Below are 20,000 nucleotides of genomic sequence, written 5' to 3'. Positions count from 1 at the left end.
GGTTGCCATAGTAACCCTCCTGACAGACATCACAGCGAGGACCTGAAGTCAGACGGAACAACGACAGGTTCAAATATCTCATTTAATACGTTGGAATGATTATAACTTTATATTTCCTTCCGGCTCGTTCCACAGGACTCGGCTCGTCTCTGAGCCTCTGGTCCAGTTGGTTCCACCTGGATCCAGGATCATGAACCTGAACCATCACACGGGTCCTGGACCTGGTCTGAGAGGTGGATTGACTGGAGCCCAGAGGCCGAGCTGCAGAGTCTGATGGACACAGGACGTCCTCTTCACGTCAGCAGCTTAACGCCTGGATGCTAACTCGTTAGCTTCCTCTCGGCGCACAATGAATCTTGGCCTCAAATAATTGACCTCGTTTCAGATTCATAATCAGGCTCAATCATCACCTGACATCAGAGAACAAGAGGAAGCGCTCCTCTGACCCGGGCTCTTACCGGCGGTGGCGTCCGGACAGCGGTCACACTGAGGCTGCAGTGAACCAGCGGCCAGCGAACAGGACACGCCCTCGGGACAGGGACACTTCACACAGCTGGGGGGGCTCGTCCAGGGGTTCCGGTAAGACCCCCGGGAGCAGCTCTGCTCTCCGGGCGTCTCGTCAGCGGAGTAGCAGTCTCCGGTCTGAGGGTCGCAGCTGCCTCCTCTGCAGCTGCAGCGCTCACAGGGGCTGAAGGCGCCGGCGCCCGGGGTCCGGCGCCTGAATCCGTCCGAGCAGCGTTCGCAGGACTCGCCCTCGTACCCGGGGGGGCAGCTGCAGGCCTGGACCCAGGGGGCCGGGACGCCATCGCCACGCCGTGCTGACACCAACTCAACGTTGTCAAGGTAACCACGTCCTGAAAAGACACACCAGGGTCACTCAGCTGCTGGTTCAACAGAACTGCTGATGAAGCATAAACTCACCGCTCTCACCAAACGTCGCCCGGATCCTGACGGCGGTGAGATTCTGCAGCAGCGTCTGGAACTGGAAGGAGGAGATCTGAGGAAGCCACCTGCTGCTGGGCTGCTCGTCCAATCTGATCATCCAACACAACATGTTTATATTTAATTTGTGTGTATATATATGTGTGTGTGTGTATATATATGTGTGTGCGTATTCGGTATGTGTGTGTGTGTGTGTGTGATGTGTTTGTGTTCCCAGTGAGTCATGTTTTATTGTCAGAGTCTCAGCAGCAGATCTGTTTCTACTTGTTCTGCGACTTCAGGAATGTGAAGAAAAAATGTTAAAGTTGAAACAAGGATGAGATCAAGTGTGGAGACGGGAGCGTTTCATTTATCCACAGAGGAGCCCCGGGTGGGTGGAGGCTGTCAGATTACTGACCTGAAGCTGTACTTGATTTTCTGTCCACAGGGGACAATAGATCGCAGGTCGCCCAGCGAGGCCGAGACCCTCAGGCCCCCACCTTCCAGGACCACGTCATTGGTGGACGGGTGTCGAACGCCACGGTCCAGGCGCAGAGAGAAGGAGAAGTTCTGACCATAACTGAGCAGCTGGTTCCCCAGGTAAGGAGCTGTGGAAGAGGAGAGGAAGCACCTGGTGAGCAAAGGAAAGGCTTGGAGATGGAGAGAGACTCCATCGGAGAGGAAAGGAGGAAAGGAGGATGAAGGAAAGAAGAAAAAGGTGAAGGAGAGAGGGAGGAGACATGAAGAGTCATGAAAGGAGACGCAGGAAGGTCAGGGAGGCGGGGCTTATTCTCACCTGGGGCGGACAGGTAGACCGGCAGACTGGTTCTGGAGATGACCTCCAGGTCCAGGTGAGTCGGGGACCAGCGGAAGTCGACGTCTGTGGGGGGGCGGCCCTGAGCCGTCGCTGCCGTCCAGCCGTCCACACCTGAGACATCACAACACGCACTTCCTGATGCTCTCATTTGGAAATGAATCCCAGAACGTTGACGCTAACATTAGTCTTTTATTGTGAAGGGGAGTGGTGGTTACCTTTGGTGAAGGTCGACGTGATGTGGTGGACGGAGAAACCGAACTGAGCAGAACACCTGCTGCTGTGGCCGTAACAGAAACACGCCTGAGTCCGACTCCCAGAATCCTCTCTGGTTGGACGTCTGAGAAACCAGCGAGCGGCGAGGACGGGAAAAACAAGCACAAGTTAAACCTGAGGCAGTGAAGAGAGGAAGAGGAAGAGGAAGAGGAAGAGGAAACGCTGGAAGACGTTTAAACAACGTGTTACGATTCCTGAGGAGTGTGAAGGATCAACACTGAATAAAGCTGAAGTGAGAAATAAAACAAAAGCACTGAACAAAAAACAATAACAATTAGAAACTCAAAGACGTTGAATCTGCGAGAACAGAAGAGACGATGTGTTGTAAAGTGTCAGAGGGAATTCAACAGTGAAATGAGTTCAAGTGCAAATACAGAAATAAGTTTAAAGTATCGACACTGAAAAGAGAGGAAAGGATCCGGTGAAGAGACGCCTGAGCTGTGATGATCGTGTGTTAGATCAAAGTGTTGATGGGAAGTGAAGTGTGTAACTGTTGTCAACATGTGAGTTAAATAAGTAACTCACATGTTAGTGTGAGTTAAAGTGAAAACATGAAAGCTGCAGGTGATGTTGACACTTTGATAGAGAACAAGCACGTTTAGTTACAGTACTTCGTTTAGTTACAGTACTCCGTTTGGTTACAGTACTTCAGTAACAGTACTTTGTTTAGTTACAGTACTTCAGTAACAGTACTTTGTTTAGTTACAGTACTTCAGTAACAGTACTTTGTTTAGTAACAGTTACTGAGGTACTGTAACTAAACAAAGTACTGTAACTAAACAAAGTAACTAAACAAAGTACTGTAACTAAACAAAGTACTATTACTGAGGTACTGTAACTAAACGAGGTACTGTAACTAAACAAAGTACTGTTACTGAAGTACTGTAACTAAACGAAGTACTGTAACTAAACAAAGTACTGTTACTGAAGTACTGTAACCAAACGGAGTACTGTAACTAAAGGAAGCAAAAGTCAAAGATCTCAGAAGAGTTGAGGTGTTCATGTATCATCTTCTTGTAAGAGTCTCTGAAAGAGGACGTGTTGGAATGCGTGAAGACAGTTGTTTACCTTTGCGAGCAGCCGCTCGGTCCGATTGGTCCGTCCGGGCAGCGGCTGCACTTCTCTCCTGACACACCTTCTCTGCAGCTGCAGCGCCCCCTGCTGTCACACGTAGCACTGGCAGACCCTGGAGGACAAGAGACAGTGTGAGACGTCCAGCACCTGTAGGACGTCTCTCAAGGACAACGAGCTTTCTCACCTGTAGGGTTGCAGCGGCAGGGCGTGCAGCTCAGTGCTGCCCCCTGCAGGAAGAAGCCGGCCTTGCAGTGCTGGCAGTGGCGTCCCTCCGTGTTGCCCTGGCAGTCGACGCAGTGCAGACCCAGAGCGTCTCGCAGGCAGGAAGTAGATCGTCCATTGCAGCCGCAGCGGACGGTCGCTGCCGAGGACACGAGGAAGAGACAAGTTCACTTTATTGATCTTTCTTTGGATTTGATTCTCACTCTTCAGGTTGTTTTGTGTTTTTAATGTTATCATTAAGTGACTGATCGTCAAACGTTGTGATTATATATATTATATATATTATATATATTATATATATTATATGATGCATCATTTATGACGTCTTCGTCTTCTACGTGTCCGGCTCCTCTTCTTCATCATCACGTCCACTCGCTCTCTGAGAAGCTTCCACTCATCGTCCTGCTGGTTCCTCACATGGACTCACTCTGACGTGTTACACACATTTAACACACATGTGACTCATGTGTTGTGTTGAACATTGTTTACAGCCTCACACAGATCATCATTACATCAACGATCACAGCTGATGGAACAATCATATTAACACTGATTTATTGATCATAGGTCCAGTTTATTTATTTGTGTTAAACTTCATTCTGTTGCACTGACAATAAACGTATGTGTGATGTAATATAATTCAATGTGTTATGTTGTGGTAATGAAACTTAAACATGGACATCAATCCTCACTTTTCATGGAGCGACACCCAGTGGCCAGAAGTAGGTTGTGCATCCGTCTCATTCAGTGAACACAATATCTCAAGAACATCTCCAGAGAATATTTCCAAAATTGGTAAAAAAACTCTCCTTGACTCACAGATGAAGTGATTAGACCTCAGAGGTCAAAGGTCACAGTGACCCAACTTGACTAGTTAGTGGAGACAAACCACCACAGTACAATGGTTCCAGTTGTAAAAATATTAATATCAGCAGAAACTGCTTTTACAACATTTATAGAGATAATATGGAGACATCAGATCTTACTGCTCTTTAAGATCAAACCTCTGAGGAGGAACTGAGGAGATTCACCTGTAATTAATACAAAAAGCTTCAAGAACTCAAAAGGCACTTCTGGCAAGAAAGAGGTTTAAGATTCTACTTCTCTTCTACAGTGAAAACAGATCAGATCAAAACAAAAGAAAAGAAACGAGCATGAGAGTTAAAGATGCTGAGCAGAAAGAAAGAAAGAGGGTTTGACACTCACAGTAAAACGAGTTTGTGGCCTCGACGACACAAAGTGCAGATAAAAGTAAAATCCAGCTGCTGCTCCACATGTTGATCCAAAGAGTTCAGACCCGAATCCTCCAGATCCTCAAAGAGTCGACTTTTATCTGCTCTGCTGCTGCAGGTCTGAACAGGCTGCACAAAGTGGATCACAGTTACTCACATGTGATTCACACACACACACACACACACACACACACACACACACACACACTCAGTCAGAGGATATGACGGCTGCAGTGTGTCAGCCTCGGAGTGTCGGGACAGTCTGGGGCGTTGTTCTGGACTCTTACATCACATTTACATTTTTATGAAACAAAGACGTTTCACAAGACAGAAAATAAAAAATCTGAGTGAGGACATGAAGTCAAAGATCGTCTGTCCCTGAAACATGAAGACCACAGCGGAGGAGGAATCCACAATCAATCACTCACCAGAAGAAGAAAACATTCATCAATATGATCAATAAAATCAAAATATTAATAATCTACGAATATATCAACACTTTTATAATCCTGTTAACGAGGATTTTATTATCTCCTGAGGATATAAAACCGTTTGTTTGTCTTGAATCACAGTGTGCAGCTGTGAACTGTGTCCTGAGGTACGACACACCCTGACACACACACACACACACACACACACACACACACACACACACACAGACACACACACCCTGAACCTCAGACACACACTTACTCACTCACACACACACTATGATCCACCACACACACCCTGCCAATACTTGCTTACACATTCATAAGCACTTTCCCCACCACAAAAACATCGCCGCAGGCCCTATCAAACACACACACACACACAGACACACACAGGGCCACACCCTGTTACCGTGACAACGCCACACCCTGAGCACACACGTTATCAACACCTGAACCTCACAGCTCGGAAAGTTTCCTGGACCTGAACACACAGTGGAAACACAAATGGACAACAGCGAATAAACATGAAGCCGAACTCTGGTTCGTCTGTGTCGGCTGCAGGAGAACTCTGAAGCTCCTCCTCCTCCGCGGCAGCAGACGGGACATGACTCACAACTCAAAGCACACGTTACATTAATGATTCTGGAAGAAGCTTTCTGTCGGTTGAGGGCAAGTTTATTCATGAAGCCTCTTTCAGAGGTAGATTCAAGACGCTGAACTACACAGAGACAGATCATAACTAGTAAGAGCAAAAGAGAAGAAGAAAATAATTCAAAAGGATAAACGTGAATCCATATCTTATAATAAGTCAAAAGGGAAAACTACAAATCAAAAAGAATTGCACTAGCAGAGGTCGATTTTCCAAATTACAGGATGGGTTTTCACAGGTGGCAAAGAAGTGTTCTTCTATGAAATGTTATGAAAGATGCTTAGAACCCAATTACCTGCTGTTCTTTATTTATATAGGTTTCTTCTTCAGCCTTTAACCTGGTCTTTAACTTAGTCTTTAACTTAGTCTTTAACTTAGTCTTTAACCTTTAACTTACTCTTTAACTTAGTCTTTATCCTTAAACCTAGTCTTTAACTTAGTCTTTAACTTAGTCTTTAACTTATCTAATCTTTAACCTAGTCTTTAACTTAGTCTTTAACTTAGTCTTTAACTTAGTCTTTAACCTTAAACCTAGTCTTTAACTTAGTCTTTAACTTAGTCTTTAACTTATCTAATCTTTAACCTAGTCTTTAACTTAGTCTTTAACTTAGTCTTTAACTTAGTCTTTAACCTTAAACCTAGTCTTTAACTTAGTCTTTAACTTAGTCTTTAACTTATCTAATTTTTAACCTAGTCTTTAACTTAGTCTTTAACTTAGTCTTTAACATTAAACCTAGTCTTTAACTTAGTCTTCAGCCTAGTGTTTCATTGGCTCATGTTGTGAGAAACAAGAAACAAGGAAGGTCACAGAGTTCAACAGTTGGAGTATTTATTATTTATTTATTTTACAAAGAAAACTCAACTTAAAACCAAAACTGGTAACCAGTTCTGTGGGGGGGTGTATAGAAGTAAGAGCCCCCCCCCCCCCCCCCTCCAATGAGATTGTGAGTTCTGTTAATCAGGAGAAGAGTAAGCCAATCAGAGGCACACCCTGCTCGGCCTCTGATTGGCCTGCTCTGATATTCTAATAACCAATCAGAGGCAAGTGATGCTTTTGCTCTCCTCGGGAAAAATGTTCTTGCAGGACATGAATGAATGAAATGAACAACACACGATTTAGACACAAACACAGACACTCAAACACACAAACACACACACACAGACACTCAAACACACACACTCAAACACACACACACACACACACACACACACACACACACAGACACCTGAGACAGTAGCAGGCTGTTGAAGCTGCAGGTGAAGCAGCTCTAAGTCCTGCTAAGAGGATCTATCTGCACACACACACACACACACACACACACACACACACACACACACACACACACACACACACACACACACACACCTGCAGAGACACACACACACACACACAGTGTAAGCTGAGCTTTGTGTGTTAAGGATCAGTTGATGTGTGCTCGTGTGGAGCAGAGGAGAGATGGGAGCTGACGGCAGAGACGAACCTCGGAAACTCAAGTGACCTCTGACCCCGAGACACAACACACGGTAAAAACTCACACACACATGTTATACACAGTTATTGTCAATTTGTCCAAGAGTTTGTGTCGATCATTCAAATGTGTGTGTGTGTGTGTGTGTGTCTGTCTGCAGGTGTGTGTGTGTCTGCAGGTGTGTGTTTGTGTGTGTGTGTGTGTCTGCAGGTGTGTGTTTGTGTGTGTGTGTGTGTCTGCAGGTGTGTGTGTGTCTGCAGGTGTGTGTGTGTGTCTGCAGGTGTGTGTGTGTCTGCAGGTGTGTGTGTGTGTGTGTGTGTGTGTGTGTGTGTGTGTGTGTGTCTGCAGGTGTGTGTGTGTCTGCAGGTGTGTGTGTGTGTGTGTGTGTGTGTCTGCAGGTGTGATGGACGATGAGGATCCGTCTCCTTTGCGTCGTTTCGTTGAAGCGAAGCGTTCGATCACCTCCATCTTTGATCAGCTGCTGGACTTTGTGAAGGACGGCTCTGCATTTGTGGACGGTCAGACACACACACACACACACACACACACACACACTCACACTCACACTCACACACACACACACACACACACACACACACACACACACACTCACACTCACACACACACACACACACACACACACATGTTACGTTCACTGTGACCTTTGACCTCTGAAATCTTATGAATGAATCTGAGGAAGTTCCCTCGAGTTGTTGTTCAGATATCGACACCAACGCCTCTGACCACTAGGGGTCGCCAGTGAAAACAATACAAAGGTGACCAATCAGAAGCCTGAGTTTGTGCTGGAGGTGGTGCGGTGACCTCCCTGTGTTGTGTGATGTCAGAGGCCGGGCGGAGCGATGACCTGGACCCGGCGGCGCTGGAGCAGCAGAGCGTGGAGGTGCGGAGCTGCGTCTCCAAGCTGAGGACCATCAGGGACGTCCTGCTGCGGAGACACATGAAGGTGGCGTTCTTCGGCAGGTAACCGAGGGAACGCCACGCGCTCAGGGAACAAGAAACATCACGTGGTTATTAAAAAACATTTCCATCATACGAAGTGTTGTGTTTAAAGAACATGAACTTTTCATCACATTTACAGTTTAATGACAACATTTCTTTTTTGGAAGAAATAAACAACAAAAGTGATGTAAAGTGAGTCAGATTAGCACCATTACATTATATTACAATACATTACATTACATTTCATTATATTACATTATATTACTTTACATTATACTACATTATATTACAATACATTACATTATATTACAATACATTACATTACATTTCATTATATTACATTATATTATATTACATTACATTATATTACAATACATTATATTACTTTACATTACATTACATTACATTACATTACTTTACATTACATTACATTACATTACTTTACATTATATTACATTATATAACATTACATTACATTACTTTACATTATATTACATTATATAACATTACATTACATTACATTACATTATATTACAATACATTACATTACATTTCATTATATTACATTATATTATATTACATTATATTACTTTACATTATATTACATGACATTACATTACATTTCATTATATTACATTATATTACAATACATTACATTACATTTCATTATATTACATTATATTACTTTACATTATATTACATTATATAACATTACATTACATTACATTATATTACATTATATTACAATACATTACATTACATTTCATTATATTACATTATATTATATTACATTATATTACTTTACATTATATTACATGACATTACATTACATTTCATTATATTACATTATATTATATTACATTATATTACTTTACATTATATTACAATACATTACATTACATTTCATTATATTACATTATATTATATTACATTATATTACTTTACATTATATTACAATACATTACATTACATTTCATTATATTACATTATATTATATTACATTATATTACTTTACATTATATTACATGACATTATACAACATTACATTACTTTACATTATATTACATTACATTTCATTATATTACATTATATTATATTACATTATATTACTTTACATTATATTACAATACATTACATTACATTACATTTCATTATATTACATTATATTATATTACATTATATTACTTTACATTATATTACAATACATTACATTACATTTCATTATATTACATTATATTATATTACATTATATTACTTTACATTATATTACATGACATTATATAACATTACATTACATTATATTACATTACATTACATTTCATTATATTACATTATATTACGTTACATTACATTACATTACTTTACATTATATTACATTACATTACATTACATTACATTACATTTCATTATATTACATTATATTACTTTACATTATATTACATTACATTACTTTACATTATATTACATTACATTATATAACATTACATTACATTATATTACATTACATTACATTTCATTATATTACATTATAATACGTTACATTACATTACATTACTTTACATTATATTACATTACATTACATTATATTATATTATATTATATTATATTACATTACATTACATTATATTACATTATATTACTTTACATTATATTACATTACATTACTTTACATTATATTACATTACATTATATTACATTATATTACATTACATTACATTACTTTACATTATATTACACTACATTACTTTACATTATATTACATTACATTATATTACATTCCATTCCATTATATTACATTACATTACTTTACATTATATTATATTACATTATATTACATTACATTAAATTATATTACATTACATGACATTACATTATGTTACATTACATTACATTGCATTTCATTATATTACATTATATTACATTACATTACATTACTTTACATTATATTACATTACATTACATTGCATTTCATTACATTACATTACATTATATTATATTACATTACATTACATTACATTACTTTTAGGGCTGGGCAACGATTGAAAGTTTTAATCGGATTAATCGCATGATTTCCCTGATAATCGCGATTAATCGCATTTGTATACGCAAAATCCAATAATGAATTAAAAAGTAGTGTATAGCGCAATTTTATTTTCAATGTTCTGCCATATGAACGAAAGTGCCATAACATTTGTTGTGCAAACACTTTTAACATCAGCATTTAATACAGTAGCAGTTAAATAAAATATTCAGTGTAAATCTCAACTTAACAATGTTAGCAAAGCAAATACAAAGTTAAAGCTCAATGCCACTGCCAGGGCATTAATGTTATCCTCTTCGTTATGAAACATGTATACTCCTCCCTGCGTCTAACGTAGTCTGCCGAAGCCTCGCTCCGCTCGCTGTTTCGTTGAGTGATTTGCTGATATCAACTGTGTGTTTTGCATTCAGGTGATATTTTAGACAGGAAGTGCTCCGGTGATAAGAAAATTAATCTTGGCAGTGGCTACAAATAACTTTGGTTCTGTCGACTCTGCCGTCTGGAAGGACTTTGAAATGAAAATGGCCATGTAAAAGCTCCGTACCCTTATCCATGGTTGTTTATCCGCCAATTATTTTCTTTTTTCCTGTTCCGCAGCAGTCAGCAACAGACTTTCACAAAATAAAAGCCTGACTTTCACAATAAAACAATAAATAATCAAACCTGAGTTAATGCGCGATAAAATAATTAATCGAGTTAACTCATCACTTGAGTTAACTCGATTAAAACGAGTTAACTTGCCCAGCCCTAATTACTTTACATTATATTACATTACATCATATTATATTATATTACATTACATTACATTATATTATATTATATTACATTACATTACATTACATTTCATTATATTACATTATATTACGTTACATTACATTACATTACTTTACATTATATTACATTACATTATAATATATTACATTACATTACATTATATTACATTACATTATATTACATTACATTACATTACATTACATTATATTATATTACATTACATTACATTTCATTATAATACATTATATTACGTTACATTACATTACTTTACATTATATTACATTACATTATATTATATTATATTACATTACATTACATTACATTACATTACATTATATTACATTACATTGAGCTTTCATCTCACAATAAGTTCATCAACCATGAGGAACAAACCAGAACACAAATCAAGACAGAACGATTCATGCATCAGATGAATCGAGCTCTGTGATTGGCTGTCAGCTGGTCACGTGACTCATGTGTATCATCTTTAGAACTAGTAACGGGAAAAGCACGGTGATCAACGCCATGCTGCGTGAGCGCGTGCTGCCGAGCGGCATCGGCCACACCACCAACTGCTTCCTGAGCGTGGAGGGGACGGACGGGGACCAGGCCTACCTCCACACCGAGGCGTCCCCCGAGAGGCGGAGCCTCACTGTAGGTTCACGCAGTAACTGAAGTGTCCAGAGGTTGAAATAATCTGTTGATGTCTGACGTCTCTGTCCTCGTCTCGTCTCCCTCTCCCTCTCCGTCTCCGTGTCCGTGTCCGTGTCCGTGTCCGTGTCCGTGTCCGTGTCCGTGTCCGTGTCCGTGTCCGTGTCCGTGTCCGTCTCCGTGTCCGTCTCCGTCTCCGTCTCCCTCTCCGTCTCCCTCTCCGTCTCCGTCTCCCTCTCCGTCTCCCTCTCCCTCTCCCTCTCCGTGTCCATCTCCGTCTCCGTCTCTCCCTCTCCCTCTCCATCTCTCCCTCTCCCTCTCCCTCTCTCCGTCTCCCTCTCCCTCTCCCTCTCCCTCTCCCTCTCCCTCTCCCTCACCCTCTCCCTCTCCCTCTCCCTCTCCCTCTCCCTCTCCCTCTCCCTCTCCCTCTCCGTCTCCCTCTCCCTCTTCCTCTCCCTCACCCTCTCCCTCTCCCTCTCCCTCTCCCTCTCCCTCTCCCTCTCCCTCTCCCTCTCCCTCTCCCTCTCCCTCTCCCTCTCCCTCTCTCCGTCTCCGTCTCCGTCTCCCTCTCCCTCTCCCTCTCCCTCTCCCTCTCCCTCTCCCTCTCCCTCTCCCTCTCCCTCTCCCTCTCCCTCTCTGTCCTCAGACGGTGAACCAGCTCGCTCACGCTCTCCACATGGATCCGACTCTCGAGTCCGGCAGCCTCGTCCGAGTCTTCTGGCCTCAGAGCTGCTGCGCTCTGCTGAGAGACCACCTGGTGCTGATGGACAGGTACCTCTGTCCACGTGTCTCTGTCTGTCCCTGTCTGTCCCTGTCTGTCCCTGTCTGTCCCTGTCTGTCCCTGTCTGTCTCTGTCTCTGTCTGTCCCTATGATGATGAGTTAAAGGTCATGTCGTCTCTGACCTTTGACCCAGTCCTGGGACAGACGTGACTCTGGAGCTGGACAGCTGGATCGATAAGTTCTGTCTGGACGCTGACGTGTTCGTCCTCGTGGGAAACGCGGAGTCGACGCTGATGAACACGGTGAGGTGCCCCCTGCAGGACGACCTGTGAACGACAGGTGTTTGACTTTAATTCCTTCAATGTGTCGTCTTCTGTTTTCAGGAGAAACTTTTCTTCCACAAAGTCAGTGAGAGAATTTCAAAACCGAATATCTTCATCCTGCTCAACAGATGGGACGCGTCAGTGAGCGAGCCCGAGTACATGGAGAAGGTGTGTGTGTGTGTGTGTGTGTGTGTGTGTGTGTGTGTGTGTGTGTGTGTGTGTCAGTGTGTGACAAAGACATAATCAGACTTTCCATCAGTGTGACAGTAAACAGAGTCAGAGACGTGTGACTCACTGGTGCCCCCTGCTGTCCAGGTGAGGAAGCAGCACGTGGACCGCTGTGTGAGCTTCCTGTCGGACGAGCTGAGGACACTTGCTGTGGACGAGGCTCCGGGGAGGATCTTCTTCGTCTCTGCTAGAGAAGTCCTGAGCTCCAGGATGCAGCGGGCGCAGGGCATGCCTGAGACAGGTGAGACGGGTGAGACAGGTGAGACAGGGGAGACAGGTGAGACAGGTGAGACGGGTGAGACAGGTGAGACAGGTGAGACGGGTGAGACAGGTGAGACAGGTGAGAGAGGGGAGACGGGTGAGAGAGGGGAGACAGGGGAGACAGGTGAGAGAGGCGAGACAGGAGAGACAGGGGAGACAGGTGAGACAGGTGAGACAGGTGAGACAGGTGAGACAGGTGAGATGGGTGAGACAGGGGAGACAGGTGAGAGGGGTGAGACAGGTGAGACAGGTGAGACAGGGGAGACAGGGGAGACAGGTGAGAGGGGTGAGACAGGTGAGACAGGGGAGACAGGGGAGACAGGGGAGACAGGGGAGACAGGTGAGACAGGGGAGACAGGTGAGACAGGTCAGACAGGTGAGACAGGTCAGACAGGTGAGACAGCTGAGACAGGGGAGACAGGGGAGACAGGGGAGACAGGTGAGACAGGGGAGACAGGTGAGACAGGGGAGACAGGTGAGACAGGTGAGACGGGTGAGACAGGGGAGACAGGTGAGACAGGTGAGACAGGGGAGACAGGTGAGAGGGGTGAGACAGGTGAGACAGGTGAGACAGGTGTTAAAACAACAACAGACATCAGTCACATTAGAGTGTAAACTTCTCCTGCAGTGACAGCCCCTCACCAGGGGAGGGCGCTGCAGTCTCCTCCTCACTCACCTCCAGCCTGACACCAGGTGTAACCATAGCAACTGAACTCAGCCCAGGTTAGGGATGAGTATTGATAAGATTTTAACGATTTCGATTCCTTATCGATTCGATTCCTTATCGATTCTCTTATCGATTCTTTTTGGGCAAGGGGGGGGGGAAAAAGAGCACAAACGGGTTTATTTACATTAATTTTCTTTTATATAATTTTCTATAATGATGCACACCACATACAGTATGTATACATAAACATTTAAATTTTTTAAATAACCAAAAACATTCACGTATTCCTCTTGAACTAAAGATAAACCTGACATTCTTCTGTAGAAATTACGATAAAATAAAACTTATATAACTTAAATAAAACTTACTCTGTTTAATTTAAACATGTTACTAGAAACTACAATGCTCCTTCCTTTTTTAAAAAGGGTATATGAAAACTGAGCTGCCAAAAATTAAACTAGCAGCGGCAAATACCATCAAGTCTGCACCAGCAATTGTAATCAACAAAATCAACAATTCTTGTGCAGAACAATAAGCATGTCTGCTTTCTCCGGAAGGATACGGGATCTCTCAGGACTAATTGTGTCTCCAGCCGTGGAGAACGCTCTCTCAGATGGGGTGGAGGATGCCTGAACACACAGATAGGACTCAGCTAGACCTGACAGCAGGGGTCAAGTGTGTCTCTGGTCCCACCACCAAAGGGTGGCGTTATCCGTAGAGGGGATGGAGGGCAGACTTCTGTACAGCTGGACCTCTTGATGCACTCTCTGGGCCATGGACTCAGGGAGCTGTTGTTGTTGGACTGAGACGTTACCGCCGAGCGACGCCGCAGTAGCCGCCGTGACATGTTTGCTGCCGTCTGAATGAAAAAGTTCGCGCATGCGCAACGGCACAGGGAACCGTTAGCAGAATCGTTAAAGAGTTTCGCTAACGATTCCAAGGAACTGGTTCACTGGGAACCGGTTCTAAACAAGAACCGGTTCTCGATTCCCATCCCTAGCCCAGGTGACCGCTCCGTCCCCGTGGAGCTGAACCTCCTGTGTCCTCCTGCAGGTGGCGCTCTGGCTGAAGGCTTCCAGGACCGACTGAGGGAGTTCCAGAGGTTTGAGAGGACGCTGGAGGTGAGCAGCAGGTTCAGTGTTTGCTCTGAGGCCGACGCTCTGTGCCGACCTGTGACGGTGAATGACCTCTGACCCCGCAGGAGGTCATCTCTCAGTCTGCGGTGAAAACCAAGTTCGAGCAGCACGCGGTGACGGCGCGGCAGGTCAGCCAGCTGGTCACAGCTGTGATGGACGACATCAACATCGCCTCCGCGGACAGGAAGTGAGGGAGACCGGCAGACTGTTGCATAATGTCCTGCTGACTCTGACCTCTGACCTCTGACCTCTGACCTCAGGATCTGCTGCCTGGAGGAGCGGGAGGAGCGGAGGGATCGGCTGGACTTTGTCCGAGGACAGATTCACCACCTGAGGGACGACGTCCGGGACAAGATCAAGACTCTGAGTGAGGACGTCTCTGCCAAGGTGAAGGATCCTCTAAGTTAAACTCAAACATACCAGTTGCATTATGGGTAATAAACCTCCTCCATGTGGGCAGATGGGACCAGAACCAAACTGAAAAATCAAAGTAGACGTCAAACAAATGTTGGTAAAGATGTTTCTGTCGTTTCTGTCGGTGATGGCAGCTTTCGTATCTGAGATATAGAGTAACTGTGTGTGTGTGTGTGTGTGTGTCTGTGTGTGTGTGTGTGTGTGTGTGTCAGGTGACCTCAGCTCTCTCAGATCAGACCTGTTCACTTCCTGTCCTGGTGGAGGAGTTCAGGTGCGACTTCAGTCCGACACATGAGAATCTGCAGATCTATAAAACCGTGAGTGAAACACGTTCTGATGCGAACAAACGTTTTGCGTGGTTAGAAAACTCCGAGGCAGCTCACACCACAAGAGGGCAGCGCTGAGTCATCTGCTTCCAGTGACTCAGCAGCTGAGTCACGTGACCCCAGCGGTGACGCCGGTCGTGTCTCTCCTCAGAAGCTGCTGCAGCACGTGGACGAGCGGCTGGTCGGCTGCTTGGCTCACCGCTGCTCCGCCGGCGTCCTCAGAGACATCAGAGACGCCCAGAGACACATGATCGGTAACCGCAGCGTCTCACTTTGTCCTCGGACTCTGGACGACCTCCTGCTCAGGTGGCGAGGACGAGTGAAGGTGAAAGTTTCTTCTTTGTTTCCGCTCCGTCCTCAGACGGCGTCCGTCCTCTGCTGTCTCCGTCCGTCCAGGAGCAGCTCTTTGCTCCGTCCTCCTGCTTCGAGCTGACCTATGACCTCGGCCTGGCCGTCCTCTGTGCAGACTTTCAGGAGAACATCGAGTTTCAGTTCTCTCTGGGCTGGACCGCCCTGGTCTCTCGCTTCATCGGCGCCGCCAACGCCAAGCGGGCGCTGAGCGGCGGCGAGCCGCGGCCTCAGGTGTGTGTCCGAGGTTCGATCCCCGGCTGCTGTTTGTCGCTTTGTCGTAACTTTGTGTCTCCGCAGGAGGCGTCCGGCTTCAAGGATGAGGTGGTGGTTTCCATAGCAACAGGCCTTGCCTCTGTCACCTCCCGAGCGTCCATGACAGTGCTGGTGATCGGTGGAGTGGTACGTCACTGTGGGTGTGTCTGGTGTGTGTGTCACTGTGTGTGTCATGTGTGTGTGTCATGTGTGTGTCTCAGGTGTGTGTCTCAGGTGTGTGTCTCAGGTGTGAGTCCCAGGTGTGAGTCCCAGGTGTGTGTCTCAGGTGTTTGTGTCATGTGTGTGTCTCAGGTGTTTGTGTCATGTGTGTGTCTCAGGTGTGAGTCCCAGGTGTGTGTCCTAGGTGTGAGTCTCAGGTGTGTGTGTCACTGTGTGTGTCTCATGTGTGTGTCTCAGGTGTGTGTCCCATGTGTGTGTCTCAGGTGTGTGTCCCAGGTGTGTGTCTCAGGTGTGTGTCTCAGGTGTGAGTCCCATGTGTGTGTCTCAGGTGTGTGTCCCAGGTGTGTGTCTCAGGTGTTTGTGTCATGTGTGTGTCATGTGTGTGTGTCTCAGGTGTGTGTCTCAGGTGTGTGTCTCAGGTGTGTGTGTCTGGTGTGTGTCCCAGGTGTGTGTCCCAGGTGTGTGTCCCAGGTGTGTGTCTCAGGTGTGTTTCTCAGGTGTGTTTCCCAGGTGTGTGTCCCATTTGTGTGTCCCATGTGTGTGTCCCAGGTGTGTGTCCCAGGTGTGTGTCTCAGGTGTGTGTTCCAGATGTGTTTCTCAGGTGTGTGTCTCAGGTGTGTGTCTCAGGTGTGTGTCTCAGGTGTGTGTCCCATGTGTGTGTCCCATGTGTGTGTCCCAGGTGTGAGTCTCAGGTGTGTTTCTCAGGTGTGTTTCCCAGGTGTGTGTCTCAGGTGTGTGTCCCATGTGTGTGTCCCAGGTGTGTCTCAGGTGTGTGTCTCAGGTGTGAGTCCCAGGTGTGTGTCCCAGGTGTGTCTCAGGTGTGTGTCTCAGGTGTGAGTCCCAGGTGTGTGTCCCAGGTGTGTCTCAGGTGTGTGTCTCAGGTGTGTGTCTCAGGTGTGTGTCCCAGGTGTGTCTCAGGTGTGTGTCTCAGGTGTGTCTCCGGTGTGTGTCCCAGGTGTGTCTCAGGTGTGTGTCCCAGGTGTGAGTCCCAGGTGTGTCTCAGGTGTGTGTCTCAGGTCCTGTCTCAGGTGTGAGTCCCATGTGTGTGTCTCAGGTGTGTGTCCCAGGTGTGTGTCTCAGGTGTGAGTCTCCGGTGTGTGTCCCATGTGTGTGTCTCAGGTGTGTGTCCCAGGTGTGTGTCTCAGGTGTGTGTCCCATGTGTGTCTCAGGTGTGTGTCCCAGGTGTGAGTCTCCGGTGTGCGATGTCCTCACAGGTGTGGCGTTGTGTGGGCTGGCGTCCCCTGGGCGTGTCCCTGTCTCTGTACGGTCTCTTGTACCTGTATGAGAAACTGACCTGGACGGACGCCAGCCGGGAGCGTGTCCTGAAGCAGCAGTTTGTGGAGCACGCCGCTCGCCGCCTCAGAACCGTCATCCCCGTCACAAGCTCCGCCTGCAGCCAGCAAGTGTGCAAGTAAGCCCGCCCTCTACCTGTCACTCACCCTGGCTCCGCCCCCACCTGAGATAATCTGAAAGCTTTGATTTGTGTCGGAGGGAGCTGATGGCGACGCTCGGCCGGTTGAGTGAGCGAGTGGAGCGGAGCTCCGCCCAGCTGGAGGGACACGTCCGCCAGCTGAGCCTCCGGATCCAGAGGCTGGAGAACATCCAGAGGAGGTCCAAGGCCTTCAGGTCAGAGGTCACGCTCAGCTAGAGGAAGAGGATCAGTGAGCAGTACTGCAGCCAGCCACCAGGGGGTGTCAGAGGATATGGGTTCACTTTTGGAAGCACGTGTCCGTCATGCTTTAAGTTCACGGTGGCTCCGCCCCCTCAGAGTTTTCACTGGTTTCCTGTTCCCTGTCTGGAGCTCAGGAACTAAAATCTACATTTAACACATTAAGCTCTTTTCCTTTAGTCTCTGTTGTTCTTTGTGTTTTTCTACTTATGTTCATTTAGAATCTGACTTGTTTTCAAACCTCATTGTTCGTGTGTGAACTGAAATCACAATACAGTAGAGATAGTGTTGTTCCTGTTGTGTTGTAAAGATATGAAGATCAGTTGACTTGCTTCTTCACAGTGTGTGTGTTTTATTTCCTGGGCCCAGGAGAAGACTACAACTCCCATAATCCCACACTGCGTCACTACAATAACAAACTCCCGCTGTCGTTATTGTTCAGACTGAGACGCCCCCTGGTGGCAGAAACCTGACATGTTTAAGGTTTAAATCAAAGCAGTGACAGTAGAACGACTGTATATAAATAAAAGATATTTGTTGTTTCCAGGAACAGAGCCACGGAGCTGGAGACTCAGCTGGACTCCTTCTCTGCTCGGTTCCTGACGGGAAACTGAAGAATTACACCTGGACCATGTTCTGCCGATGAGCAGCGCCCCCTGCTGGTAGAATCTGGACGAGGAAGAGTCTCGTCCTGGAAACTTTTTAGTTTAAGTCTTCAGTCAAACACACACACACACACACACACACACACACACACACACACACACACACACACACACACACACACACACACACACACACACACACACACACACACACACACACACACACACACACACACACACACACACACACACACACACACACACACACACACACACACAGTGGAGGGTAATAAGCAACTAAAACTTCATGAAGTGATGTAAAATAAACTCTTAGTTTTTCTCTGGTTGACAAACAGTTGATTTGATTGAGCAAGAAGCTGAGTCCCAGGTCCAAGTCGCACAGGCCTGTCCCCTGGTTCTGTCCCCTGGTTCTATCCCTTGGTTTTGTCCCCTGGTTCTGTCCCCTGGTTCTGTCCCCTGGTTCTGTCCCGTGGTTCTGTCCCCTGGTTCTATTTCCCCCGGTTCTGTTCCTTGGTTTTGTCCCTTGGTTTTGTCCCCTGGTTCTGTCCCGTGGTTCTGTCCCCTGGTTCTGTCCCCTGGTTCTGTTCCTTTGTTTTGTCCCTTGGTTTTGTCCCCTGGTTCTGTCCCCTGGTTCTGGCCCTTGGTTCTATCTGGATCTGTCCCGTGGTTCTGTCCCCTGGTTCTGTCCCCTGGTTCTGTTCCTTTGTTTTGTCCCTTGGTTTTGTCCCCTGGTTCTGTCCCCTGGTTCTGGCCCTTGGTTCTATCTGGATCTGTCCCGTGGTTCTGTCCCCTGGTTCTGTCCCCGTCTCCAGACGCTCATCCTGTTACCAATAGGTCCTTTTGTTTGGATTGAGTAGTGATGTCAGAGGTTTTTCCACCACAGTCTGTCCTCAGAGCCCGTGGAGTCAGTGTGTCCTCAGAGACTGTGTGTCCTCAGAGACTGTGTTTGTCCTCAGAGACAGTGTGTCCTCAGAGACAGTGTGTGTCCTCAGAGACAGTGTGTGTCCTCAGAGACTGTGTGTGTCCTCAGAGACAGTGTGTGTCCTCAGAGACTGTGTGTCCTCAGAGACAGTGAGACAGTGTGTGTCCTCAGAGACAGTGAGACAGTGTGTGTCCTCAGAGACAGTGTGTGTCCTCAGAGACAGTGAGACAGTGTGGGTCCTCAGAGACAGTGTGTGTCCTAAGAGACTGTGTGTGTCCTCATAGACAGTGAGACAGTGTGTGTCCTCAGAGACAGTGAGACAGTGTGTGTCCTCAGAGACAGAGTGTGTCCTCAGAGAGACAGTGTGTCCTCAGAGACAGTGAGACAGTGTGTGTCCTAAGAGTCTT

The 20,000-nt window shown here is 45.8% G+C and overlaps 2 protein-coding genes across 2 annotated transcripts in view; one reads left to right on the top strand and one right to left on the bottom strand.

Moving 5' to 3' along the window:
- Nucleotides 1-4,583, bottom strand: part of lamc2 (laminin, gamma 2) — a 9,891-nt gene extending 5,308 nt beyond the window's left edge. Inside the window, exons 1-9 of the mRNA XM_061084877.1 lie at nt 4,514-4,583; nt 3,270-3,446; nt 3,080-3,197; nt 1,954-2,075; nt 1,718-1,849; nt 1,340-1,529; nt 922-1,034; nt 459-854; nt 1-42 (exon numbers count right to left, since the gene is read on the bottom strand). The exon at nt 1-42 is cut by the window's left edge and continues 192 nt beyond it. Of these exons, the coding sequence (XP_060940860.1) occupies nt 1-42; nt 459-854; nt 922-1,034; nt 1,340-1,529; nt 1,718-1,849; nt 1,954-2,075; nt 3,080-3,197; nt 3,270-3,446; nt 4,514-4,583 (1,360 nt within the window). The remainder of the gene's footprint in view (nt 43-458; nt 855-921; nt 1,035-1,339; nt 1,530-1,717; nt 1,850-1,953; nt 2,076-3,079; nt 3,198-3,269; nt 3,447-4,513) is intronic.
- Nucleotides 4,584-7,494: 2,911 nt separating this feature from the next.
- Nucleotides 7,495-18,659, top strand: mfn1a (mitofusin 1a). Its single transcript, XM_061084461.1, has 17 exons — nt 7,495-7,609; nt 7,937-8,072; nt 11,358-11,520; nt 12,164-12,288; nt 12,432-12,540; nt 12,622-12,729; nt 12,877-13,066; nt 14,771-14,838; nt 14,919-15,040; nt 15,114-15,240; nt 15,480-15,584; nt 15,745-15,847; nt 15,955-16,175; nt 16,242-16,343; nt 17,591-17,787; nt 17,868-18,002; nt 18,593-18,659. Exons 1-17 carry the CDS (start codon nt 7,495-7,497, stop codon nt 18,657-18,659), a joined length of 2,193 nt encoding a protein of 730 aa, XP_060940444.1.
- The last annotated feature ends 1,341 nt before the right edge of the window (nt 18,660-20,000 follow it).

Source organism: Limanda limanda, chromosome 13, assembly GCF_963576545.1.
Source record: "Limanda limanda chromosome 13, fLimLim1.1, whole genome shotgun sequence".
Taxonomy (NCBI): Eukaryota; Metazoa; Chordata; class Actinopteri; order Pleuronectiformes; family Pleuronectidae; genus Limanda; species Limanda limanda.
Note: the sequence above shows the minus strand (reverse complement) of the source record. Positions and strands in the feature narration are given on the sequence as shown.

Coding starts and splice junctions, on each gene's coding strand:
- mfn1a (XM_061084461.1), top strand. CDS start 7,495: ATGGACGATGAGGATCCGTCTCCTTTGCGTCGTTTCGTTGAAGCGAAG. Junction 13,067..14,770: donor AGGTGAGACAGGGGAGACAG/GTGAGACAGGTG, acceptor GTCCTCCTGCAG/GTGGCGCTCTGGCTGAAGGC. Junction 15,241..15,479: donor GTGAGGACGTCTCTGCCAAG/GTGAAGGATCCT, acceptor TGTGTGTGTCAG/GTGACCTCAGCTCTCTCAGA.